Consider the following 27208-nt stretch of genomic DNA (forward strand, 5'->3'; position numbering starts at 1 on the left):
AGGAAAACACATATGGACAATGTGCAAAAGCTTTGGTGTGAAAATCCTCCATTTCCTGTTACAGGCCTGCTACACAGGTTGTGTGAGAGTGCAGATGAACTCGATCAAACCCAGCGGAAATCAAAGTTCCTATTGACAGTGATTTGCTAGATGTTAAAATGAATACCTCTTTATATAAAATTCACTGTGCACATCTTGTCACTGGGTAAAAAATACACAGTACAAGATTTATCTTCACACTCGTTATTATAAATTAGAGGGGAGATTATTACAAATTAGAGAGGTATTGGAGGGAAGGAGGGAGACCTCCAGTATCCCTGATGCCCTCACCGACAAGATGTGCATCCAGCTGCAGCTTGTAACCCTGCACTTCAATGAGCTGCAACTTGAAATGGGTGAATTCCAGATCATCCAGCAGTTGGAGGGGGTGATAGATGTGACATGCATAGAGGTGAGTTACACCCAAGGTGCAGGACACAGGAAATTGGGTGAGAGTCAGGAAGGGGAATGAGGTTAAATAGGCATCGCAGAGTACTCTAGTGGCCATCCCACACAACAACAGATGGACCACTTTAGAAGCTGTTGGGGGGGGGAATTACCTGGCAGAGGAAAGTCAAAAGGCTGATAGGGGATTTGTTAGTTAGAGGAACAGAACAAGAGGGGACGAATATCCTAGTGGTAAGGCTTGCTAGTGGTAGTGAGCAGGGGAGGGGGTGATGTGGTTAAAATAATTTGTAGGGGGAATGGGAGCCAGAATGACAGAACAGATAGTGAAGAGGGTGAATTGAATTGACTTTATTAGATACATACTTCATAAACATGAGGAGTAGAAATATTTACGTTACATCTCCATCTGAATGTGCAATGTGTAATTTATATAGATAATTTGCACATAGGACAGTCAATATAACATCGAAATGCAATTGTATCAGCATGAATTAATCAGTCTGATGGCCTGGTAGAAGATGATGTCCTGGAGCCTGTTGCTCCTTTTGCTGTGGTACTGTTTCCTGGATGGTAGCAGCAGGAACAGTTTGTGGTTGTGCTGAATTGGGCCTGTTTGTCCCCGATATTCTTTGTGCCCTTTTTACACACCTGTCTGTGTAAATGTACTGAATCGTGGAAAGTAGATTGTGCAATGTATAATTTCCTTGTTTATATTTCGAGACATTTTTAGGTGTATAAAATGATGAGAGGTATTGAGCATGTGGGTGGCCAGAGGTTTTTTCCCAGGGTTGAAATGGTTAACACAAGGGGGCATAGGTTTAAGGTGCTCGGAAATAGATACTGAGGGATGTCAGGGGTAAGATTTTTACACAGAGAGTGGTGCGTGCGTGGAATGCAGTGCCAGCAGCCGTGGTCCAGGCAGATACAATGGGGTCTTTTAACAGCCTCTTAGATAGGTACATGGAGCTTAGAAAAACAGAGGGCTGTGTGCTAGGGAAATTCTAGGCAGTTACTAGAGTCGGTTACATGGTTGGCACAACATTTTAGTCTGAATGGGCTGGAATATGCTGTAGAATTCTATCTTCTATTTTGAACAGTGAAATAACTTCTCCTCTTAAATCTGTACAGGGTCCACGATTTAAATGCCGCTTTTCCACACTCCCATAGACCCTTTGTCCATCTCCTGAGTAAATAGAGATGGAAAATTATTTAAGATCTCCCCCATCTGCTTTGTTTCCACACGTGGATTGCCATTCCGGTCTTCCAGAGGACCAACTTTGTGCCTTGCAATCCTTTTGCTCTTAAACTATCTCTTGAAATCCAAGGTTCCCTACAGTTTCTGTCTTTACCTTTTATTCTGACACACACATACCCACTTTGTACTTTCAAAATTTCGCTTTGAAGGCCTCCCATTTACCAAGCACACCTTTGCCATAAAACAGCCTGTTCCAATCCACAGTTGCCAGATCCTAGTGTTGATTCCAGGTGTTGATCCATGCCCTGAACACATCCACCTTTCCAACGCTGCTCCTTGTATTGAAGTATACAGGGCTCAGCATATTCACTGCATCATGCTCAACTTTTTCATTCCTAACTTTGAGGTCTGAACAACATCTGTCTCCACAACCTCTCCACTATCTGTTCAGTTATTCAGGCTCCCATTCCCCCTGCAAATTTAGTTTAACCCCCCCCCCCCCTTACCCCCACATCCCACCATGCAGCTCTATCACCCCTCTGGCTTTCCTCTCCCAGATCAATAAAAAGGAGATGCATACCAGGTACAGGCAGAGAGGAACAAATGGGGTACTTATGAAATACAGGAAATTCAAGTGAACACTTATGAAAGAAATAAAAGAAGGCATGAGGTTGCCCCAGCAGACAAGGTGAAGGAGAATCCTCACAGATTCTGCAGATATGTTAAGAGCCAAAAGATTTCAAGGGAAAAAATTAATCCTCTGCAAGATCAGAATGGTAATCCACATGAGGAGACAAAATAGATGGGGAGATTATTTCTATTATTATTATTATTATTATTATTATTATTATTATTTCTATTATTATTATTATTATTAAAGTCAAGTCACTTTTATTGTCATTTTGACCATAACTGCTGGTACAGTGCACAGTAAAAATGAGACAAAGTTTTTCAGGACCATGGTTTACATGACACAGAACAAAAAAACTAGACTGAACTACGTAATATAAAAAACACAGAGAAAGCTACACTAGACTACAGACTTACACTGGACTGCACAAAGTGCACAAAACAGTACTGGCATTACAAAAGAGAGCCTGAATGCTCCGGAGCCTTTTCCCAGACGGCAGGAGGGAGAAGAGATTGTATGACAGGTGCATGGGGTCCTTCATAATGCTGTTTCCTTTGCGGATGCAGCGTGTAGTGTAAATGTCCGTGATGGCGGGAAGGGAGACCCTGATGATCTTCTCATCTGACCCAACTATCCGCTGCAGGGTCTTGCGATCCGAGATGGTGCAATTTCCGAACCAGGCAGTTATAAAGCTGCTGTATAACTGTATATGCTGTATATCTAATGATTTTATTTAATATTTTACCAACAGAGCCACACAACCGCACGGCCGGCTTGTTATTTCACTAAACATATAAATATCTGGGAAACAGGAGGACCTGCAGATGCAAGAAATCGAGAGCAATTCACACAAAGTGCTGGAGAAGCTCAGCAGGTCAGGCAGCATCTATGGATGGGAATCAACATTTCCGGCCATGACCCTTCACTGGGACTCGTGATAACCACGTATCTGGAAAATCAACAAGCAAAAGCAACAGAAAGTTGTGCAATATTGGGAAAACCTTTGACAAAATTTATTTCAAGGCTTTAAAAAACTGCCGAACAGAGCTCAATAGTTAACAATTACAACAAAGGCAATAAACACTTCCATCAATACCGACAGTGACTTTTTTAATGAAAATATCTTAGTCCCATTTCAATCAGTAAAATTTACAAAGATAAGTAAGAACTGAAATGACAAGTTTAGAAAAGACTATTTACACTCAAACCCACTGAGATTAACACGACCTTGGACAGAAGGAGGAACAGGAATAACACACATGAGAAAACAATCACATAAGACCATAAGACAGAGGAGCAGAATCGGCCATTTGGCCCATCGAGTCTGCTCCACCATTTCATCATGAGCTGATCCAATCTGCCCTTTAGTCCCATTCCCCCACCTTCTGACCATAACCTTTGATGCCCTGACTACTCAGATACCTATCAATCTCTGCCTGAAACAAACCCAATGACTTGGCCTCCACTGCTAGCCATAGCAACAAATGCCACAGATTCACCACCCTCTGACTAAAAAAAATTCTCCGCATCTCTGTTCTGAATGGGCGCCCTGCAAAACTTATGTCATGCCCTCTTGTACTAGATTCCCCAGTCACTCTCGAAATTGCATTCAGCAACGGGGATGGACAAATATCCAGCCTACAGCTAATTCAAACTTTCCCCCCAATGTGAACCCAGTCGTGTGTTACAAGGTTAGATTACTGAGTGAATGCCTTCCCATATTCACAGCAGGTGAACGGCCTCTCCCCAGGGGAACACAATGATGGAGCCTTGGTGGAGACGGTTGAGAGAATCATTTCCCAAAGTCTGAGCAGACGATCAGCCTCTAACTGGTGTGAACTTGCTGGTGTTTTAGTAGACGAGATGATCGTGTAAATACCTTCCCACATTCACAGGTCGAAGGCCTCTCCCCAGTGGAACTCAGTGGTGTGCTAGCAGATCAGATGACTGAGTGAATCCCTTCTCACAATCTGAGCGGTTGAAATCTCTCTCTGCTGTGTGAACTGACTGGTGAGTCAGTAGGTGAGATGATGTGGTGAATCCCTTTCCACAGTCTGAGCAGGTGAACGGCTTCTCCCCAGTGTGAACTGGCTGTGTGCTTGTAGGCTAGCTAACTGTGTGAATCCCTTTTCACAGTCTGAGCAGGTGAACAGCCTCTCCCCAGTGTGAACTCACTGGTGTCTCTGTAGGTTAGATGAATGAGTGAATCTCTTCCCACAAACTGAGCAGGTGAAATCCCTCACTGCAGTGTGAACTGACTGGTGAGTCACTAGGTGAGATGATGTGGTGAATCTCTTCCCACAGTCTGAGCCACACAACCCCATCAGTTCCATTATCCAGATCACTGACAAATCATGTGAAAAGTAGCGGACCGAATACTGACCCCTGAAGAACACAAGTCACTGCTGGCCAACCAGAAAAGGCCCCTTTTATTCCCACTCGCTGCCTCTTGGCTGTCAGCCATTCCTCTATCCATGCCAGTATTACTTCTGACTTTTATCCTGTTAAGCAGTTTCATGTGTGACACCTTATCAGATGCTTTCTGAAAATCCAAGTAAATGATATCCGCCGCCTCTCGTTTGTCCATCCTGCTTATGACTTCCTCGAAGATCTCTAACAGACTTGTCAGGCAAGATTTCCCTGTACAGAACCTATGCTGGCTTTGACTTATTATATCATTAGTCTCCTAGTACCCCAAAACCTCATGTGTTATCAAGTGATTCTTGACGGGTCATGACCAATGCATCTGTTATCTCTCCAGCAACCTCTCTCAGGACTCTGGGATGTAGTCCATCTGCTCCAGGTGACTTATCCACTTTAAGAACCTGAGTTTGCCTAGCGCGTTTTCCTTTGTAATAGCAATGGCACTCACTCCTGCTCCCTGACACTCACGAATCTCTGGCACACTGCTGGTGTCTTCCACTGACAAGACGGATGCAAAGTACCTATCAAGTTCATCCACCAGCTCTTCCCCATTTGTACCCCATGAGCATCACTTTCCAGTGGTCCAATATCAACTCTCGCCTCCCTTTCGTATATTTTATAACTGGTTTATATTATTGTATAGTTTGCTGTCATATTTCACCTTTCCCCTTATAGCTTTTATTTTAAATTTGCCTGTTGTTGGATGTTAAAAGCTACCCAATTATCCAACCTACTACTCACTTTTGCTACCTTATATGCTTTTATACAGTCCTTAACTTCCTTTGTCAGCCACGACAGCCTAGCCCCACTGCTTGAGAACTACGTCTGTGGGACATATCTATCCTGCACATTATGAACTATTCCCAGAAACGTCAGCCATTTCTGCTCTGGCGTCATCTCCACCAGCATCCTCCAATCCACCTGGGGAATCACCTCTCTCATGCCTCTGTAATTCACTTTCATTCCATTGCGATACTACACATGTGACCTGTGCTTCTCCCTCACAAATTGCAGTAGGAGTTCAATCATATTATGATCACTGCCTTCTAATGGTTCCTTTACATTAACTTCCCTAATAAGACCTGGGTTATTACACAACACTCAATCTAAGATAGCAGTTCCCTGAGTAGGCTCAACCATCAGCTGCTCTAAAAAGCCATTTTGTTTGCATTCAATACATCCCCTCTTTTGCGATCTCACGCCAATCTGACTTTCCCAATCCTCCTGCAGATTGAAGTCACCCACTACAGTTGTGTCGTTAAATTTATTACATAAATGCCAAACATTCAGCAGTACCTGGGGCAGAAGTGAGGATACATGCTTTTACCAAGGAGAGAAGGTGTTTTTGAAGCTGAAAGGCCTGAAGGTAGATAAGACACCGCAGAGTTCAGAAAGAGGTAGCTGAAGAGATTGTGAAGGCATTAGAGTCATAAAACACTACAACACAGGAAAATGCCATTCGGCCAGTCTAGTCCGTGCTAAAGCATTAATCTTCCGAGTTCCAACAACTTCCACTTGGACCATAGCCCTCCATATGCTTCTCATCCAGTGACCTAAGCAAACTTCTCTTAAAGACTATAATCGTCCCTGCCACTTGCTCTGGCAGCTCGGTGCACACTCTCCCCGCCTCTGAATGAAGAAGTTCCCCCTTAGTTTTCTCTTCAAGTGATGAGTAATGATCTATCACAAATCACTAGATTTTGGAACGGTTCTGTTGGACCAGAAATTTGCAAATGTCACTCCACTCTTTAAGAAGAGAGAGGGCACAAGAAAAAAAAATATTGGACAGTTAGTCTGACCGTAGTGGTCAGGAAGGTGGTAGAGTGTACTAAGAGTGTGTGTTTTTTGGGTACGGTAATTGGGGAAACATGATGAAGCAGGCCAAAGTCAGCCGGATTGTTTCGAGGAAATCTTGACTGACAAATCTCTTGGAATACTTTGCGGAAATAACAGGCAAGATAGATAAAGCAGAGGCAGTGTATGTTGTTTGCTTGGATTTTCAGATGATCTTCAACAAGGTACCCCATGCAAGGCTGATTGAGAAAGTAAGGAGGCATGGGATCCAAGGGCACATTGCTTTGTGCATCCAGAACTGGCTTGCTCACAGAAGACAAAGAGTGGTTGTAGACTGGTCATATTCTGCATGGAGGTCGGTGACCAGTGGTCTGCCTCCGGGATCGGTTCTGGGCCCCCTACCCTTAGTGACTTTTATAAATGACCTGGATGAGTAAGTGGAGGTACGGGTTAGTAAATTTGCTGATGACACAAAGGTTGGGTTAGGTTGCAGGAGGATATTGATAGTCTGCAAACCTGGGCTGAGAAGTGGCAAATGGAGTTCAACCCAAAGAAGTGTGATGTGGTTCATTTTCTTCGGTCAAATATGATAGAATATAGTATTAATGGTAAGCCTCTTGGCAGTGTGGGGGAACAGAGGGATCTTGGGGACGGAGTCTATAGGAGGCTCAAAGCTGCTATGTAGGTTGACTCTGTGGTTAAGAAGCCATACTGTGCATTGGCCTTAATCATCCGCAGGCTTGAGTTGAAAAGCCGAGATGTAATGTTGCAGCTGGATCGGACTTTGATCAGACCCCACTTGGAGTACTGAGCTCAGTTCTGGTCACCAAACTACAGGAAGGATGTGGAAGCTATAGAAAGGGTGCTGAGGAGATTTACGAGGATGTTGTTTGGATAGGGATAGGTTGAGTGAACTCAGTCTTTTCTCCTTGGAGTGATGGAGGATGAGAGGTGACCTGATGGAGGTGTACAAGAAAATGAGAGACATTGATCGTGTGGATAGTTCGAGGCTTTTTCCCAGGGCTGAAATTGCTAGCACGAAAGGGCATAGTTTGAAGATGCTTGGAAGTAGGTACAGAGGAGATGTCAGGGGTAAGTTTTTTTACACAGAGAGTGGTGAGTGCTTGGAATGGGCTGCCGGCAATGGTGGTGGAGGCGGACACGATAGGGTCTTTTAAGAGACTCCTGGATAGGTACACGGAGCTGAGAAAAATAGAGAACTGTAGGTAACCCTTGGTATTTCTAGAGCAAGGACATGTTTGGCTTTGTGAGCCAAAGGGACTGTAACGTGCTGCAGGTTTTCTATGTTTCTAAGGTGCTGCACGTGAGGCTGCTTAACAGGATCACAGCTCATGGAATTACAGGAAAGAAACTTGTACTGACAAGGGAGAAAGAGTCAGAATAATGTGGGCAATTCTGTTTTGCTGTCGGTAACTAATGCTATTCTGTAGGGGGTCAGTATTGAGACCGCATCGTTTCATGTTAAATCTGAATGATATGGATGATGGAATTGATACCTTGGTGACGAACATTGCAGTTGATACAAAGATAGGTACGGGACAGGTAGTTTAGAGCAAAGCGGGAGTCTGCAGAAGGACTTCGATAGGTCTGGAGAATGCCAGCAAAGTAGCAGTTGAAATACAGTGTATGCAAGTCATGTACATTTGGTAGAAGTAATTGGGTGTAGAAAAAAAATAAATGGGAGAAACTTGAAAAAAAATAGAGGTGCATAAGTGCTTTTGAGTCCTTGAGCAAGAGGCGCTAAAGGTTTGCTTGCAGATTGAGTTGATTAAGGATGACAACTGCAATGTTAGCAATATAAGAGCAAGGATGCGATACTATAGCTTTATAACGCATTGGGCAGATCACTGTTGGTGTATGGTGAGCAGAGTCCGACCTGTACTTCCGACTTATTATCTGCGCAAAAGATGTGTTCGTATTGGAGTGGGTCCGGAGAAGTTTCAAAGAATGATTCCAGGAAGACCAAGAGTGGATGACCTGGATGAGGAAGTACGTGGGAAGGGATTCACTCAGTCATCCAACCTACAGAAATTTATCAATATCCACTGCTGCTGATTTCCACACACAAATAAATCAAAAGGGATTTTCCCAATCAAATCGATAATTAATCGATCAATAGCCCCCAAATTTGTTCATATCCCAGACGCAGGCCCCAAATTTGTTACGAACTATAATGCTTTAGAAACAAGCCAGCAGCAGTAGTCTACACCTGGAGTCTGGATTTGATGTTAAATCTATCTTTAATAGAATCTACTTGTAATATTGCAACTTAAACAAGATAAACAGAAGTTAACAGTGTTAAGTTTATAAATGTGAGTAAATATAACTCCCAAACTATTGAGCTCGGGGGAAACAAGGCTTAGAGTGTTGAGATGGTAAAGTATGAAAGTTCAGTTCAACTACAGAATAGGCGATGAGAGAGAGAGATTTGTAATCCAGGGTAAATGGCGAGAGAACGCAAATATGTAGAATTCCACAGGTTCCACGATGGTAAAACGAGAGAACAGTCACTGTAGATTTTATCCGTCATCGTTCCAAATCCACATACAAATTATCACCGAAAGTGACTTGTCACAAGGTGTATCGTCTTCAAGTGAATTACCCCAGGCAAGGGCTAACACATAAGTGGTCTCCACAGGATGCGCCAAATCCGATCCACTCCTATGGACCAAACGAGGTGACAACCACACATACGATGTACGGTGAACGATATTTAACACACCCTTTTGGGCATAGGACAGTTGCAAACAGTGACCCTTGGCCACTAGTTCCCTGGTTTTGATCCTTCCATTTTTCCTCCTTCGTCTCCGTCTGACTCTGAGTGTCTGTGTCCCCGGTTAAATCTAAACAAGCTGCGAACGATGTAAACAAGCTGCAAGTCAGACTGATTCGCCTTCTTAATCTCTCTCTCTCTCTTAAAATGACAGTCCACAGTAAATGAAACCCAGGGATTCATAACAACGGCCAGTCCCCACTGTGAACTGACTGGTGTGCCAGTAGTTGTGATGACTGAGTGAATCCTATCCCGTAGTCTAAGCAGGTGAATGGCTTTTCCCCAGTGTGAACTCGCTGATGTACCTTTAGGTTAGATGACTGAGTGAATCCCTTCCCACAGACTGAGCAGGTGAATGGCTTCTCCCCAGTGTGAACTCGCTGATGTCTCAGTAGGTGGGTTGACCGAGTGAATCCCTTCCCACAGTCTGAGCAGGTGAATGGCTTCTCCCCAGTGTGAACTCGCTGGTGTCTCTGTAGGTAGGATGACAGTATGAATCCCTTCCCACATTCTGAGCAGGTGAATGGCCTCTCCCCAGTGTGAACTCGCTGGTGTCTCTGTAGGTGGGATGACCGAGTGAATCCCTTCCCACAGACTGAGCAGGTGAACGGCTTCTCCACGGTGTGAACTTGCTGATGACTCAGTAGGTCGGATGACTGAGTGAATCCCTTCCCGCAGACTGTGCAGGTGAATGGCCTCTCCCCAGTGTGAACTCGCTGATGACTCTGTAGGTTGGATGACTGAGTGAATCCCTTCCTGCAGACTGTGCAGGTGAATGGCCTCTCCCCAGTGTGAACTCGCTGATGACTCAGTAGGTCGGATGACTGAGTGAATCCCTTCCCGCAGACTGTGCAGGTGAATGGCTGCCCCCTGGTGTGAACAAACTGGTGTGCCATTAGGTAGGATGACAGTATGAATCCCTTCCCACATTCTGAGCAGGTGAATGGCCTCTCCCCAGTGTGAACTCGCTGGTGTCTCTGTAGGTGGGATGACCGAGTGAATCCCTTCCCACAGACTGAGCAGGTGAACGGCCTCTCTCCAGTGTGAACTCTCTGATGTATCTTCAGTTTAGATGATGAAATGAATCCCTTCCCACAGTCTGAGCAGATGAATGGCCTCTCCCCAGTGTGAACTCTCTGGTGAGCCATTAGGTCAGATGACCGAGCGAATCCCTTCCCACAGTCTGAGCAGGTGAACGGCCTCTCCCCAGTGTGAACTCGCTGGTGAGCCATTAGGTCAGATGACCGAGAAAATCCCTTCCCCGAAATTCAGCAGATGACCAGCCTCTGCCCAGTGTGATCTGACTGGTGTGTCCACAGGTGGGATGCCCGGCAGAATCCTTTCTCACACACAGAACAGATGAATGGCCTTGCCCAGTGTGAACTTGCTGATGTACCTTCAGTTGAAATGACCAAGTGAATCCATTCCCACTGTCTGAGCAGGTGAACAGCCTTTCTCCTGTGTAAAATGCCGGGCTTGCTAGTTGCTCAGATAACCGAATGAGTCCCTCCCCACAGTCTGAGCAGGAAGGATGGTCAATTGGATCCACTTCTTAAATATCTAGACAGAGACAACAAAACTGGCGTGTCGTGTTTGAGATTCCTGAAGACAAATTCCTTCCCGTTTTTAACCTGTAAAAGATTTACAAAATCCATCAATGGGTGTAGGACAACATTTCAGATGAGATTACTTGAGTTGCCAAGGTTTGATTTGGTATCACATTGTTACAGTGAGGTTAAACCCAAGTTGGAAGAAAAATCATCTCCTGACTGGGCAGAGTGCTGGTATCTGGAATGACCATCAATCCCCATATGCGTTTCAAGTTCCAACTCCTTAAAGTGCAGGGTTACAAGCTGCAGCTGGATGCACTTCTTGTAAGTGAGGGCATCAGGGACACTACAGGTCTCCCCATCTTCCCTCCAATACCTCCTCTAATTTGTAATAACCAGTGTGTACATAAGTCTTGCACTGTGCATTTTTTTTACCCAGTGACAAGATGTGCACAGTGAATTTTTTATAGAGAGGTATTATTTTTCACAGCTACAAAATTACGGTCAATAGGAACTTTGATCTCCTCTGGGTTCAATCCAGTTCATCTGCACTCTCACACAACCTATGTAGCAGGCCTGTAACGGGTAATGGAGGATTTTCTCACCAAAGATTTTGCATATTGTCCATATGTGGTTTGCTTGCGAATTTACACTTTAAAAAGTCAGATTTCCAAATATCACTCCACTTCTTCGCACTTGTAAATTCTCCAGCAACTTTTGCAACACCACAATAGAGACAGGGGGCTCAAGTATCACCAGTTTCTGTATTCTACATAAATATTTCCCCTGAACCCTCCCCCACTCAATGACTGACAGTGGTGAACTCAGTTTCTATATTCCCCTGAAGCCTCCCCCAATTCTCCAGCACTGTTTGCATCGCCACAATACACACATCAGACAAAGACTGACAGTGGTGAACTCAGTGATGGCAATGCCACTGAATATGAAGGGAAGGGCAGTAGTCTGTCTCACTGGAGTCTGGCACATATGTAATGTGAAAGCTACTTGCTGCCCAAGGCAAAGATGTTTGATATCATCATGTACCCAGAGAGAATGGGACAAAACATGCTCTCACGGGTAGAAAAGTCCAGAACAAGAGGAGGTAGAACAAGCAACAGACACAAAATGCTGGAGGAACTCAGCAGGCCAGGCAGCATCTACGGAAAAGAGTACTAATGCTGAATTTTGCCGGCATTTTGTGTGTGAGTTGCTTGGATTTCCAGCATCTTCAGATTTTCTCTTATTAGTGATTGGAGGTAGAACAAAGGTGATTTTCTCAACTGGTGATGTAAAAGATTTTGTTCCCTTTCTTCGAGTTCCTAATCCTTGCCTTTAGATAGCTGGAGCTCAGCTCTGTCTGAAAGATCCATCGGTTCCCATTCACTCATCAGCCGGAAGCTCCCCGGGGCCCGTATACAGATCGTGGGGCTGAGAGAGAGGGACGAGAGCAGGACAGCCCTGGGATTGTTGGCCACGGTGTCCGGATTTCACAGGAATTGTCCCGAAGTCAGTGTTTAATATAAAAAAACGGAGAATCGCTCTTACCTGCAACCGAAATTTTCAAGGCCTTCTGTGTACTGCGCGCATGCATGAAACTCAGGGACGTCCTCAGCCTGACGCCTGCGCATTTCATTGGCGCTTCAGCACCGGTGAAATTCTTAATGCATGGCCCTATGGTAATCACGGTGCCATTAAACATTTCTGCAAGCTTTCTTCAATGCCCATACCTCATTTTTTTTTGTGTGTATAGAAGAAATCAGCAGCTGTTTTAACGCAGAAAGCGGCTCCCATAAACAATATACTCAATACCAACGTGTATCTAACGCCAAAGTAAAATGCAGATATAAAACACAGGAGATTCTGCAGTTGCTGGAAATACAGAGACGGACACACACAAAATGCTGGAGGAACTCTGCAATTCAGAGAGCAACTAAGCAGAGGAATACACAGTCTAGGCATGCTGAAAGGAGCTCGGCCTAAGCGTTTTCTATTTATTCCTCTCTCCACAATTGCTGCCTGAAATTAACCTCCTTTTTTTCCGGTCAACCAGTTTCCAAATGTTTCTGACCTTTCTTTTATAGCCACATCCTGCTGGTCTGATTCCTCCTCCTCCTGGTAAACTCTAGAACCCATCTCTCACTGGAGCCCCAAAGCCCTGACTCAGGCTGGCAACACTTTGGTTTCTGACTCTGCTCCATCGAAGATTCACTCGCTAGTCTGCTGTCAGACTTTAGATGTGCATTGTGTTGCGAGACCGCGGGTTCGTTTACTGTGAGTGTCGCTTTAAGTGCCTGAGTGAGGCGGGGCTGTGACGTCAGACACAAGGAGAGAGAGAGAGAGAGAGAGAGAGAGAGAGAACGTCAAAACCACAGTGAGCTCATAGTCTTATTCAGCCTGGAGAAAATCATGCAGGAAAATCATGCGGGTGTCTAAGATGATGAGAGGCATTGGTCATATGGATAGTCAGAGGCTTTTTCCCAGGGCTGAAATGGCTAACATGAGGGGAATAGGTTTAAGCTGCTTGGAAGTAGGTACAGAGGAGATGTCAGAGCTAACTTTTTAAGCAAAGAGTGTTGTGTGTGTGTGGAGTGCACCGCCAGCGACGGTGGTAGAGGCGGATACAATATGGTCTTTGAAGAGACTCTCAGATAGGTACATGGAGCTTGGGAAGATAGGTGGCTATGTGGCAGGGTAATTCTGAGCAGTTTCTAGAGTAAGTTACATGATCGGCACGGCAATGTGGGACAAAGCTTCTGTAATGTGTTGTGCATTTATATGTTTCCATGAAATTCATGGGAAATCTCCTATCCGACGGAGTGGTGACTAGTTGCAACCTGTCATCTCAGGGAGAGTGAGAGGGGAACAGCAAGGGTAGATTTTGATATACTGATATGGAACAGAAACATGGGCAGGAACCAGATGGGCTGAGTGGCCTTTCTAGTGTACATTGTGAGTGTGGTAGAGACAGTAAGTACCTGAGACACGGGATTTGACACAGAACTGATTTATATATCACAGCTCCACAATATTAAACGCCTGTCTAGTTTAAGGCTAACATCAGCAGAACGGACACCTCCAATGCTCTGTGACCAGGGTTCAGTCCTGGGTGCGATGAGCAGCCGCAAGAACTGCAGAATCTGACAGTAACAGTCCCTCATGAACCTACAGCTGCCTTCAGTCACCATGATGGCTGAACTTTTAACACACAGATGATTTGAACTTCCTCCCTGATGTAGGAGCGTTCAGACTGAAGATGTAGGGGAGAAGGCAAGAAAAGAGATAACAAAGTTATTTGCACCGTTACGGATAAACAGAGAGGAAGAGGTGGAAAGTTTCTTGAATGCATCTATTTTAATGCTAGGAGCATTGTAAGAAAGGTGGATGGGCTTAGAGTATGGATTGATAACTGGAAATATGATGATGTATCTATTAGTGAAACATGGTTGCAGGAGGGGTGTGATTGGCAACTAAATATTCCTGGATTTCGTTGCTTCTGGTGTGATAGAATCAGAAGGGCAAGAGGGGGAGGTATTGCAATGCTTGTCCGAGAAAATATTACAGCGGTGCTTTGACAGGATAGATTACAGGGCTCATTTAGGGAGCCTATTTGGGTGGAATTGAGGAATGGGAAAGGTATAGTAACACCTATAGGGGTGTATTATAAACAACCTAATTGGAGGAGCAAATTTGTAAGGAGATAGCAGATATTTGTAGTAAGCACAAGGTTGTGATTGTGGGAGATTTTAATTTTCCACACATAGAAACATAGAAAATAAGTGCAGGAATAGGACATTAGGCCCTTCAAGCCTGCACCACCATTCAGTATGATCATGTCTGATCATCCAACTCCGAACCCTGTGCCTGCTTTCTCTCCATACCCCTGATCCCTTTAGCCACAAGGGCCATATCTAACTCCCTCTTAAATATAGCCAAATGAACCGGCCTCAACTGTTTCCTGTGGCAGAGAATTCCACAGATTCACCACTCTGTGTGTAAAGAAGTTTTTCCTCATCTTGGTCCTAAAAGGCTTCTCCTTTGTCCTTAAACTGTGACCCCTCGTTCTGGACTCCCCCAACATCGGAAACAATCTTCCTGCATCTAGCCTGTCCAATCCCTTTAGAATTTTATACGTTTCAATCAGATCCCACCTCAGTCTTCTAAATTCCAGCGAGTATAAGCCTAGTCGATCCAGTCTTTATTCATATGAAAGTCCTGCCATTCCAGGAATCAATCTGTTGAACCTTCTTTGTACTCCCTCTATGGCAAGAATGACTTTCCTCAGATTAGGGGACCAAAACTGCACACAGTACGCCGGCTGTGGCCTCACCTGGGCCTTGTACAACAGCAGTAGAACCTCCCTGCTCCTGTACTCAAATCCTCTTGCTACGAATGCCAACATACCATTTGCCTTTTTCACTGCCTGCTGTACCTGCATGCCCACTTTCAATGACTGGTGTACAATGACACCCAGGTCTCGTTACACCTCCCCTTTTCCTAATCGGCCATTCAGATAATAATCTGTTTTCCTGTTCTTGCAACCAAAGTGAATAACCTTACATTTATCCACATTAAATTGCATCTGCCATGAATTTGCCTGCTCACCTAACCTATCCAAGTCACCCTGCATCCTCTTAGCATCCTCACAGCTAACACTGCCACACAGCTTCGTGTCATCCACAAACTTGGAGACGCTGTATTTAATTCCCTCATCTAAATCATTATTGTAAACAACTGGGGTCCCAGCACTGAGCCTTGCAGTCCCCCACTGGTGACAGCCTGCCAATCTGAAAAGGTCCCAGTTACTCCCACTCTTTGCTTCCTGTTTGCCAACCAATTCTCTATCCACATCAATACCATACCCCCAATACCGTGTGCTTGAAGAATGCACACTAATCTCCTGTGTTGGACCTTGTCAAAAGCCTTTTGAAAATCCAAATATACCACATCCATTTGTTCTCCCCTATCCATTCTACTAGTTACATCCTCAAAAAATTCTGTAAGATTCGCCAGACATGATTTCCCTTTCACAAATCCATGCTGATGTTGTCCTATTATTTCACCTCTTTCCAAATGTGCTGTTATCACATCTTTCACAACCAACTCTAGCATTTTCCCCACCACCGATGTGAGGCTAACCGGTCTATAATTCCCCGGTTTCTCTCTCCCTCATTTTTTAAAAAAGTGAGGTCACATTAGCCACCCTCCAATACTCAGGAACTAATCCAGAATCTAAGGAGTTTTGAAAAATTATCACTAATGCATCCACTATTTCTTGGGCTACTTTCTAATGCACTCTGGGATGCAGACCATCTTGCCCTGGGGATTTATCTGCCTTTAATCCCTTCAATTTACCTACACCACTTCCCTACTAACATGTATTTCCCTCAGTTCCTCCATCTCACTAGTCCCTCGGTCCTCTACTATTTCCAGAAGATTATTTATATCCTCCTTAGTGAAGACAGAACTAAAGTAGTTATTCAAATGGTCTGCCAGATCCTTGATCCCTATGATCAATTCACCTGTTTCTAACTGTAAGGGACCTATATTTGCCTTAACCAATATTTTTCTTTTCACTTATCTATAAAAGCTTTTACAGTCAGTTTTTATGTTCCCTGCCAGCTTTCTCTCATAATCTTTTTTCCCTTTCCTAATTAATCCCATTGTCCTCCTCTGCTGGACTCTGAATTTCTCCCAGTCCTCAGGTGTGCCACTTTTTCTGGCTAATTTGTATGTTTCTTCTTTGGACTTGATACTATCCCTAGTTTCCCGTCAGCCACGGGTGCACTACCTTCCCTGGTTTATTCTTTTGCCAAACTGGGATGAACACTTGTTGTAGTTCATCCATGCAATCTTTAAATGCTTGCCATTGCATAGGAATGTTGAGGAACCAACTAGAGAGCAGGCCATTCTACATTGGGTATTGAGCAACGAGGAAGGGTTAGTTAGCAATCTTGTTGTGCGAGGCCCCTTGGGTAAGAGTGACCATAATATGGTGGAATTCTTCATTAAGATGGAGAGTGACATAGTTAATTCAGAAACAAAGGTTCTGAACTTAAAGAAGGGTAACTTTGAAGGTATGAGACGTGAATTAGCTAAGATAGACTGGCAAATGATAATTAAAGGGTTGACGGTGGATATGCAATGGCAAGCATTTAAAGATCACATGGATGAACTACAACAATTGTTCATCCCAGTTTGGCAAAAGAATAAACCAGGGAAGGTAGTGCACCCGTGGCTGACAAGGGAAATTAGGGATAGTATCAAGTCCAAAGAAGAAACATATAAATTAGCCAGAAAAAGCGGCACACCGGAGGACTGGGAGAAATTCAGAGACTGGCAGAGGAGGACAAAGGGCTTAGTTAGGAAAGGGAAAAAAGATTATGAGAGAAAGCTGGCAGGGAACATAAAAACTGACTGTAAAAGCTTTTACAGATATGTGAAAAGAAAAAGATTGGTCAAGACAAATGTAAGGACCTTTACAGTCAGAAACAGGTGAATTGATCATAAGGAACAAAGACATGGCAGACCAAACTGAATACCTACTTTGGTTCTGTCTTCACTAAGGAGGACATAAATAACCCTCCGGAAATAGTAAGGGACTGAGGGTCTAGTGAGATGGAGGAACTGAGGGTAATACATGTTAGTAGGGAAGTGGTGTTAGGTAAATTGAAGGGATTAAAGGCAGATAAATCCCCAGGGCCCGATGGTCTGCATCCCAGAGTAGCCCAAGAAATAGTGGATACATTAGTGATAATTTTTCAAAACTCCTTAGATTCTGGAATAGTTCCTGAGGATTGGAGGGTGGCTAATGTAACCCTGTTTTTTAAAAAAGGAGAAAAACCGGGGAATTATAGACCAGTTAGTCTGTCGTCAGTGGTGGGGAAAATGCTAGAGTCGGTTATCAAAGATGTGATAACAGCACATTTGGAAAGAGGTGAAATCATCGGACAAAGTCAGCATGGAGTTGTGAAAGGAAAGTCATGTCTGACGAATCTTATAGAATTTTTTGAAGATGAAACTAGTAGAGTGGATAGGGGATAGCCAGTAGATGTGGTATATTTAGATTTTCAAAAGGCTTTTGACAAGGTCCCACACAGGAGATTAGTGTGTAAACTTAAAGCACACGGTATTGGGGGTATGGTATTGATGTGGATAGAGAATTGGTTGGCAGACAGGAAGCAAAGAGTGGGAGTAAACGGGACCTTTTCAGAATGGCAGGAAGTGACTAGTGGGGTACCACAAGGCTCATTGCTGGGACCCCAGTTGTTTACAATATATATTAATGATTTAGATGAGGGAATTAAATGCAGCATCTCCAAGTTTGCGGATGACATGAAGCTGGGCGGCGGTGTTAGCTGTGAGGAGGATGCTAAGAGGACGTAGGGTGACTTGGATAGGTTAGGTGAGTGGGCAAATTCATGGCAGATGCAATTTAATGTGGATAAATGTAAGGTTATCCATTTTGGTTGCAAGAACAGGAAAACAGATTATTATCTGAACGGTGGCCGATTAGGAAAAGGGGTGGTACATCAAGACCTGGGTGTCATTATACACCACTCATTGAAGGGAGGCATGCAGGTACAGCAGGCGGTGAAAAAGGCAAAAGGTATGCTATCATTCATAGCAAAAGGACTTGAGTACAGGAGCAGGGAGGTTCTACTGCAGTTGTACAAGGCCTTGGTGAGACCGCACCTAGAATATTGTGTGCAGTTTTGGTCCCCTAATCTGAGGAAAGACATTCTTGCCATAGAGGGAGTACAAAGAAGGTTCACCAGACTGATTCCTGGGATGGCAGGACTTTCATATGAAGAAAGGCTGGATTGACTAGGTTTATACTCACTGGAATTTAGAAGATTGATGGGGGATCTTATTGAAACGTATAAAATTCTAAAGGGATTGGACAGTCAAGATGCAGGAAGATTGTTTTTGATGTTGGGGGAGTCCAGAACGAGGGGTCACAGTTTAAGGATAAAGGGGAAGACTTTTAGGACCGAGATGAGGAAAAACTTCTTCACACAGAGAGTGGTGAATCTGTGGAATTCTCTGCCACCGGAAACAGTTGAGGCCAGTTCATTGGCTATATTTAAGAGGGAGTTAGATATGGCCCTTGTGGCTAAAAGGATCGGGGGTATGGAGAGAATGCAGGTACAGGGTTCTGAGTTGGATGATCAGCCATGATCATACTGAATGGCAGTGCAGGCTCGAAGGGCCGAATGGCCTACTCCTGCACCTATTTTCTATGTGTCTATGTTTCTATCCACCGTCAACCCTTTAAATATCATTTGCCAGTCTGTCTTAGCTAATTCACGTCTCATATCTTCAAAGTTGCCCTTCTTTAAGTTCAGAACATTTGGTTCTCAATTAACTATGTCACTCTCCATCTTAATGAAGAATTCCACCATATTATGGTCACTCTTACACAAGGGGCCTCACATGACAAGATTGCTAATTAACCCTTCCTCATTGCTCAATACCCAGTCTAGAATGGCCTGCTCTCTAGTTGGTTCCTCGACATGTTGGTTCAGAAAACCATCCTGCACACATTCTAAGAAATCCTCTTCCTCAGCACCCTTACCAATTTGGTTCACCCAATCTATATGTAGATTGAAATCACCCATTATAACTGCTGTTCCTTTTTTGCACACATTTCTAATTTCCTGTTTAATGCGATCCCCAACTTCACTACTACTGTTAGGTGGACTGTACACAAATCCCACCAGCGTTTTATGCCCCTTAGTGTTACGCAGCTCTACCCATATCGATTGCACATCCTCCAGGCTAATGTACTTCCTTTCTATTGCGTTGATCTCTTCTCTAACCAGCAACGCTATCCCACCTCCTTTTCTTTCCTGTCTATCCCTCCTGAATATTGAATATCCCTGGATGTTGAGCTCCCATCCTTGGTCATCCTGGAGCCATGTCTCTGTGATTCCAACTATATCATATTCATTAATAACTATCTGCACATTCAATTCATCCACCTTATTACGAATGCTCCTTGCATTGACACACAAAGCCTTCAGGCTTGTTTTTACAACACACTTAGCCCTTATACAATTATGTTGAAAAGTGGCCCTTTTTGATTTTTGCCCTGGATTTGACTGCCTGCCAGTTTTACTTTTCACCTCACTACTTTTTGCTTCTACTCTCATTTTGGCCCCCTCTGTCTCTCTGCACTTGTTCCCATCCCCCTGCCACATTAGTTTAAATCCTCCTGAACAGCAGTAGCAAACACTCCCCCTAGGACTAGCAGGAGGGACAGCCCTCAGTGATTCCTGTGTATGCACCCTGGAAGCCTCAAGAAATGATAATAATCATGAATCAGGCCCCAGATAGAAAGGAAAAACAGCACAGTTTGCTCAGTGTGTCCACAGTACTATACAAATGTTTAATGCGACTCCGCAAGATTTATTCGGTCTCTCCTGCATGATTCTCTCAGCTGATGAGGGGCGGAAATGGAAGGCAGAATTGAGATACGAAACCTATCAGGAGTTACAGGTGGGAAAACATAATGAGAATGAACAGACAGACCAGATCATTCAAGCTTTGTAAAGGGCTCTCCAGCAACCTGTAAACATCACTAAAGTACCTGAATGCAAACCTAAGCCTGGGGAATCGGGACCAGACTATTGAGAGCGATTTGTGGCCTGCTACGGCACCTTCGCAGGAGACCAAGACTTTAATGATGGGAATCTGTCCCCCCAGTTCAATGCCCTACTGCTCCAATGCTTACCAACTAAGTTAGCCAACATGATTAAAACAAATAATATGGATTGGCCTGACAATGACCGAAATCAAATGCGACGAGCTTTGATATATCATTAGGACCCAACTTTCGAATCTCGATCAACCCCGAAGGGAACTAATATTAAGGGTGAATATGCTCAGCGGGAAGAAGGACGCGAGCGGGCTATATCTGAGGAACAGAAATGGGAGCAAAAACCTACCAAGGGACAGGTGGGGGCAACTACCCGTTTAGAAATTGACAAGAAGATGCTTCCAAACATGAGTGCCAACCCTCAGGAAGAGCCCAATGTAATATTGCAAGTTGCTGGAAATCCAGTTCCGTTTATGATTGATATGAGGGCAACCACAACCACTCTTGATCAGGAAATAGTATCGGAAAAGGGATTCCAGCTATCAGACGTTATAATCACTCTGTCAGGGTTTGAAGGCATGGAACGTACGTATTCACGTACCCAGCCACTGCAGGTGGATTTCCAGGGGAGCCAGTGTGAGGTTTCATTTACAGTCACCACCAGACAGGGGGTGTAATCTAGCATGGAGAGACTTGCTCTGTCTGTTGGAAATCGAGATTCTTTGCACAGACAATGCTGTCACCCTTGACAGGTGAACAACCAACAGCTTCCCCAGTTTCCGACCCCCAAGTGGAGGGCACTTAATTTGGACTCCACTCCTTCTGCCAGCAGCCGACCCTCTTGTGACTCTGTGCTTTGACCCTACAGGGTGGGCCACAGAGGAAAGCCAATATTATGCACCCCTCAACGGACAGAAGTTCCCAGTCACGGTGATTAGACAGGTTAAAGGATGAGACTGTATTGCATTACTGGCCGAATTTCCAGATTTCCTTTGGCGACAGACAGAACTGGTAGTTCCCCATACCACCATTAGGGTTTGCACTGGGTTCAAGCCAAAGAGCCCAGGGTTCCTGGCATACACCCTAACGAAACAAGTCTCCAGCACCGAGGGAGACTGGCAAGACTTGGCCGTGGGTCTAGTCCAATACGGGAGGGAGTCTGAGGTGAAGACGGGATATCTGGTAAGGCAACCTTTTAATATTGACCGATCCTAAGACGCTGTACCCCATCTCTGTGCAATTTCAGGCCAAGAAGTCTGTCGCACCAACTGCCCCCTGTCTGGATCACCACAAAAGAAGGTCAGACTCTCCCATCCATTTAGCAATAGCCCCTCAATCCCAAGGCAACGTTTTCTGAGGATGGAAGCTCTTTTGTGGATCCAGCAGGAAAACGATGCGATAGTAACAGACAGTGAAGTAATTGAGCAGGCCTCTTTTGAAGCAGCTGTCTCCGCCCAGAAGGCTGAGCTGTTTGTTCTGACTCATGCCTGTATCCTAGCAACAGACTAAAGTGGGAACATTTACACAGACTCCCGTTATGCATTTGGAATTGTACATGACTATGAGGCTCTCTGGGAACATGGGGATTCCTGACTTCCTCTGGCCACCCCATTAGTAATGCCACCTTTGTAAACAACTTACTCACCACTCTACAGCTACCTCGAGTTTTGTTCTTCTCAGGGGGACACCTCTGAGGAGGAGTGAAAACTGTGGTCCCAGATGGGGTGCCAAAGACCCCGACCTAGCTTTTTGGATCACCCCAGTGGGACAGATTTGTGTTCCTACAGAGTTTTTACCAATATTGGTCGATTAGATACATAATTGTACACACCTGGGAAAGGAGGGAATGGTTGGTAACCTGTACCCTGCACATCGGGTATGACTCCCTTGCCAGGTGGACATTTTTGTGTCTACAAGTTGATTTTATTGAATTGCCTAGAGTACATTGCTATAGATACTGCTTAGATATTATAGATGTGTTTAGTAGATGGGTTGAAGCTGTTCCAACTACCAATAATACTGTTATGACTGTTGTGAAGGTATTTTTACGGGAAATAATTCCCAGGTACGGCCTGCCAGAGATGCTGAGCTCTGACAATGACCCACACTTCGTGATGAAAGTAAACAAAGGCATACGTAACGAACTAGCTATCAAGCAACAATTCCACTGTGTACACCACCCACGGGCCGCTGGCACAGTGGAGAGAGCCAATGGCACTCTGAAGAGTAAACTGGCCAAACTAACAGTGGAGACTGGACTCACTTGGTTGAAGGTCCTACCGTTACTCAGTTCCACATGAGGGTTACCCCACAGGGGAAAACAGGGTTGTCACCAGCTGAAATCATTTATGGATGGTCCATGAAGACACCCTGGGGACTAAGACCTTGTGTACCATTGCTCCCAGAAAGTCTACCAGCAAAATTGGATATTCATACCCGAGGGGAAGACATGGGGAAATATATATGCCAACTAACCAAAATTTTCCAAGTATACATTCACAGGTATGACAGGCTTACAAGGAAGAGAACTATTCCGCAGAGAGGAGTGACTATCCCACGATGGAACCTGGGATATTTTTTTCCTGACAAACAACTGGGATTGAGGGAATCTTGGACCTCGGTGGAGAGGACCATATTAGGTGTGCCGACCACTCACATGGGTGTGAAACTGAAGGGGCAATCTCGGTGGATACATCATTAGGTGCCAAACATGTTACTGAAGGAACTGAGTAGAAGGTCTCTCTCGGACTAATGGAAAATGTATTGGTTGCTAGTGGTGTTCTTGTTTATGTCTTTGCGAGGGCTCACCCCAGCATCCGGGGGCCCCCATGTTAACACATTTCCGTCTTTCTGTCATACCTATACCAAACAGGTAGAACTAGGGGCCTGCTGGGTTTGTGCTGAAATTCCACAGCATTGTAAAACTATGGTTCCAATGTCAGTAATCCTGCTCAACCAGAGTGAAGAACTCTCAGCCTGCGCTTTCGCAAATAACATCCGGGGAAGTGAGATGAGGACCTGTGGTCCAGTCAGAGATGACTGTGGCTGTCAGTGTTTTGAGGAATGGTGTCTCAGTCCCCCACCAAACGGAACTTCCTGTACTGGGAAACATGCATCCTGGCCATACTTGCAGCTGCCCAGCAGCCGAGAGGAATAACTGAGACTGATCGATTTTGGATGATTACTTTTCTCTCCTATGGAGTAGCCAGGAATTCACGAGAGATAATCAATTTGGATAAGGCACTTGAGGAGCTGGCCACAATACTGCAGGGGCCCTGACAGAAACACAGGCCCAAGTAACAGAAATATCCACTGAAATGATTGCAATCTGGCAAACAGTCATACAGAATCGTACATCTTTAGAGTTTATCCCAGCTGAAAAATAGGGAACCTGTGCTGTTATTGACGCAGAATGCTTCACATATATCCCTGATGAATCTACTAACATTACACCCCTCTCCGAGCACACTGCAAACGAGATTGACAGCATCAAGAAAGTAGGGCAGGATTTACACAGGTTCACCGAAGGGTCGAAATGGTGATCTTTGAAGGCCTGTTTGGTAATATGTGGGGCATGATACTGCATTATGTCCTAATATTTGTACATATCTTTGTTACAATTACTGTTGTACACTGTCTTTACCCACTGATAAGTCAATGCTGTCGTCAGTTGCTTTCTCTGTAAAAAGTTACTGCGTTGTTGATAATGTAATGATCAAAAGGAGGGAAGGATAAAGTCTGTAAAATGCTAAAACACTTCGTTAAACAATAGCAGCCTGTTTTTCTGAAAGAAACTGCTGATGATCAACCGATGTGCTGAGCCATGTTTCTTCTTGCAGGTAGCTAGCTAGAGTTTCAAGATGCTTATCTCCTTGCACATTCATATGTAGAGATAGGATAGTTTCAGTCTGTTCAGTGTGTGTAAACCATTATGACTATTTTGTAGTTTGTCTTTAGGGACTTCAGCCTGTCATGTAGTAAATATCTTTGGCTCCAGCCTGTCTTGTGTGGGGGTATCTGGACGGATATATCTGTGGTGTAAGGGGAATTGTTAGTCAGTTAGTGGATTGGGTGGGAACAGTCACAGACTGTTCCTGTTTGAGCGACTAACTAAGTAAGCCCCGGGTGCTTGGAATAAAGAGTTTGTACTGTACGGTCTCTGAGTGACTTTATCCGGATTCGACTTCCACAGAATAGGAGTGGTTTTAAAGGGCTGGGCTGCTGGAAGCTCATTACCAGACCTGGAGTGATTGCAACTGGGTCTGACAGAGGCATAACTGGTTGTTCTGGGCACATTCAGTCTCACTCCAACTATATCCCACCTTCCCTTACACAGGTATGTAATGTCTAAAGGATCAGTGTTTGAGTAAATGAGACTCACCAAACTTTCTCCTGACTGAATCAATGGAATCTCAGAGTCTCTTGAGGCAGAGCTGTTCTCTCCAGTTAATGCTTTCAGTCCTCAGGCTGGTTCACTTGTTGCTGTTCCCTCGTCTTCAGCCGTGGTTTGCTTCTAGTTGGGGTTTTTCTTCCAATAAACCTCTTACCGCAGGTCTAACTTGAACCAGAGTGATAATGAAGCACAATAACAATAAAAAGGAGAACCAAACATTTCTGGTTAATGTTACTAAGAACAAAACAATATGGGATAAGGAGGAGCCATCATTCAGTCAGTAACAGAATTAGGTGATTTGGTCCATCTGGTCTGCCCCACCATTTAACCACAGCTGATTTTCATTCCAACACCATATTCCTGCCTTCATCCTGTAACCCTGAGCTACTCACCAATCATGAATATATTAATCTCTGTCATAAATATACCCAAATCGCAGCCTCAACCAACCTCTGTGGCAACAAATTCCACAGATCAGACATCTTCTGGCCAAATTTTTTTCTCCACTCAGTTTTAAAGGGAAGCTTCTTTATTCCGAGACTGTGCTGTCAGATCACTGTCTAATGGAAACATCCTCTCCATGTCCACTGTATCCAGGCTTTTCAGCATTCGGCAGGTTTACTTAACCATACATCCCTCCACCACCCCCACTGTCCCTCTGAACTCCATTGAGCACAGGTCCAAAACAATCAAATGCTCCTCATACATAACGCCGAACATTCCTGAGATTATTCTTGTAAACCTTGTTCACAACAACTGTACTGAACACATTTCTAGGAATAACAAACTAATTGGCACCAGGGTAATTCGCAGGGAAAAGTTGTGGTTACTTTATTGTTCAACTGTCACAGAGTGAGCCATTTCCACTTCCACATTAAAACCGGTACATTTCAGGAAACATAAACCAATCCAGAGTGAATGTAATAAAAAGAAATTGGAATTCCCAAACTGCTCAGCATGTAAGGAACAGCAGTGGGGAGAGGAACAATCTTTACAATTCAGGTTAATAACATTTTGTCAGGATGACTTCAAACATTTTCAGTTTTTAGTGCAGATCTCCAGAAGGGCTTGTATTGTGCTGTAGGTTTTCTATGTTTCTGTGAATAAATTAAAAATCGTGCAACAAACAGAAATACTATATATTTTAAATGTGAGGTAGTGTTCAAGGGTTCAATATCCATTTAGCAATCGGACGGCAGAGGGGAAGAAACTGTTCCTGAATCACTGAGTGTGAGCCTTCAGACTTCTGTACCTCCTTACCTGCTGGTAACATTGAGAAAACCACATGCCCTGGGTGCTGGAGGTCCTTGATAATGGACGCTGCCTTTCTGAGACATGGCTTCTAATCCTCTGGTAATCTTATAAACATCCATCCAGTCTCACTCCAGCTGGCACGGCTCCGGAGAAAACAACACAATTTTGTCCAACCTCCCGTTAAAGCTCAGGCCCTCTAATCCAGGCAATATCCTGGTAAACCTTTTCTGCGCCCACTCCAAAGCCCCGATATCCTTCCGAGAATGGGGGCGACCAGAACTGAATGAAACACTCCAGATGTGGTCTAACTAGTTTTATAAATCTGCAACACAACTTCCCGACTTTTGAACTCAATGCTTAAACTGATAAAGACAACCATGCCATTTGCCTTCTTAACCACCCGATCAATCTCTGCAGTCTCTTTCAGGGAGCGATGAACTTGGAGTCTAAGATCCCTCTGATTATCAACACTGTTCAGGGTTTTGCATTTAACAGTGTACTTGACTTGTAGCAGCATCACAGGCAAGTACATTCAGATAACACACAGAACAGCAATTATACAATTCTCTGTCAGTAACAATACAGAAACATGTTTTACTTCATCCGGCTAATAGGACCAGAACAACACGGGCTGAGCGGCGGCTCATCTCAGACGGTTCGGTGTGAAGGTCTCACAACCCGGACCGACCCCGGCAGATTCTGTGAAGGAAGCGAGGCGAGGCCGCCAGTCCGGGAAAGTTCATCCCCTCCCCCTTCAGGTTTCACCGATCACCTTGTGTTTCTCTCTCTCTTCCCCACCCCCACCTTTTATTCTCCAGTCCTGCCGAAGGGTTTCGGCCGGTAATGTCGACTGTATTCTTCCCCTAGATTCTGCCCGGCCTGCTGAGTTCCTCCAGCATTTTGTGCGCGTTGCTCGCATTTCCAGCATCTGCAGATTTTCTCTTGTTTGAGTTCGGGAAAGTTAACTCACCACTCAACGTCAGACCTCCCCGCTCGGGACCGGCTTCAATACTCACCGAAGGGAAATTTGTTGGTGTTGCCCCGCAGAGAATAATCCGTCTCCGGCTCCCCTTTCAAGGGGGCGAGGACCCCCTCCCGATCCCGAACCCGGACCCACCGCTGACCCAC

General features: G+C 44.6%; 1 protein-coding gene across 3 annotated transcripts; it reads right to left on the bottom strand.

Moving 5' to 3' along the window:
* Positions 1–2538: 2538 nt before the first annotated feature.
* LOC140723014 (uncharacterized) lies at positions 2539–27208 on the bottom strand. 3 transcript variants are annotated; one of them, XR_012097789.1, is made up of 3 exons: positions 27097–27208; positions 24815–24991; positions 2539–3222 (listed from the first exon to the last, which is right to left on the bottom strand). XR_012097789.1 is itself a non-coding variant. In XM_073037650.1 (3 exons), the coding sequence occupies exon 3, from the start codon at positions 10515–10517 to the stop codon at positions 9465–9467; it is 1053 nt and encodes a 350-aa protein (XP_072893751.1). In that variant the 5' UTR covers positions 10518–10916; positions 24815–24987; positions 27097–27208; the 3' UTR covers positions 8744–9464. The 3 variants fall into 3 exon arrangements, 2 of the variants coding, with proteins under 2 accessions (XP_072893751.1, XP_072893750.1); XM_073037650.1 differs by lacking the exon at positions 2539–3222 and adding an exon at positions 8744–10916 and having other exon boundaries at positions 24815–24987; XM_073037649.1 differs by lacking the exon at positions 2539–3222 and adding an exon at positions 8744–10916.

This window comes from Hemitrygon akajei, unplaced genomic scaffold (genome assembly GCF_048418815.1).
Source record: "Hemitrygon akajei unplaced genomic scaffold, sHemAka1.3 Scf000096, whole genome shotgun sequence".
NCBI lineage: Eukaryota > Metazoa > Chordata > Chondrichthyes > Myliobatiformes > Dasyatidae > Hemitrygon > Hemitrygon akajei.

Excerpts from the sequence above, each read along its gene's own strand:
- LOC140723014 (XM_073037650.1), bottom strand. The coding sequence starts at position 10,517 with ATGGCTCACCAGCGAGTTCACACTGGGGAGAGGCCGTTCACCTGCTCA.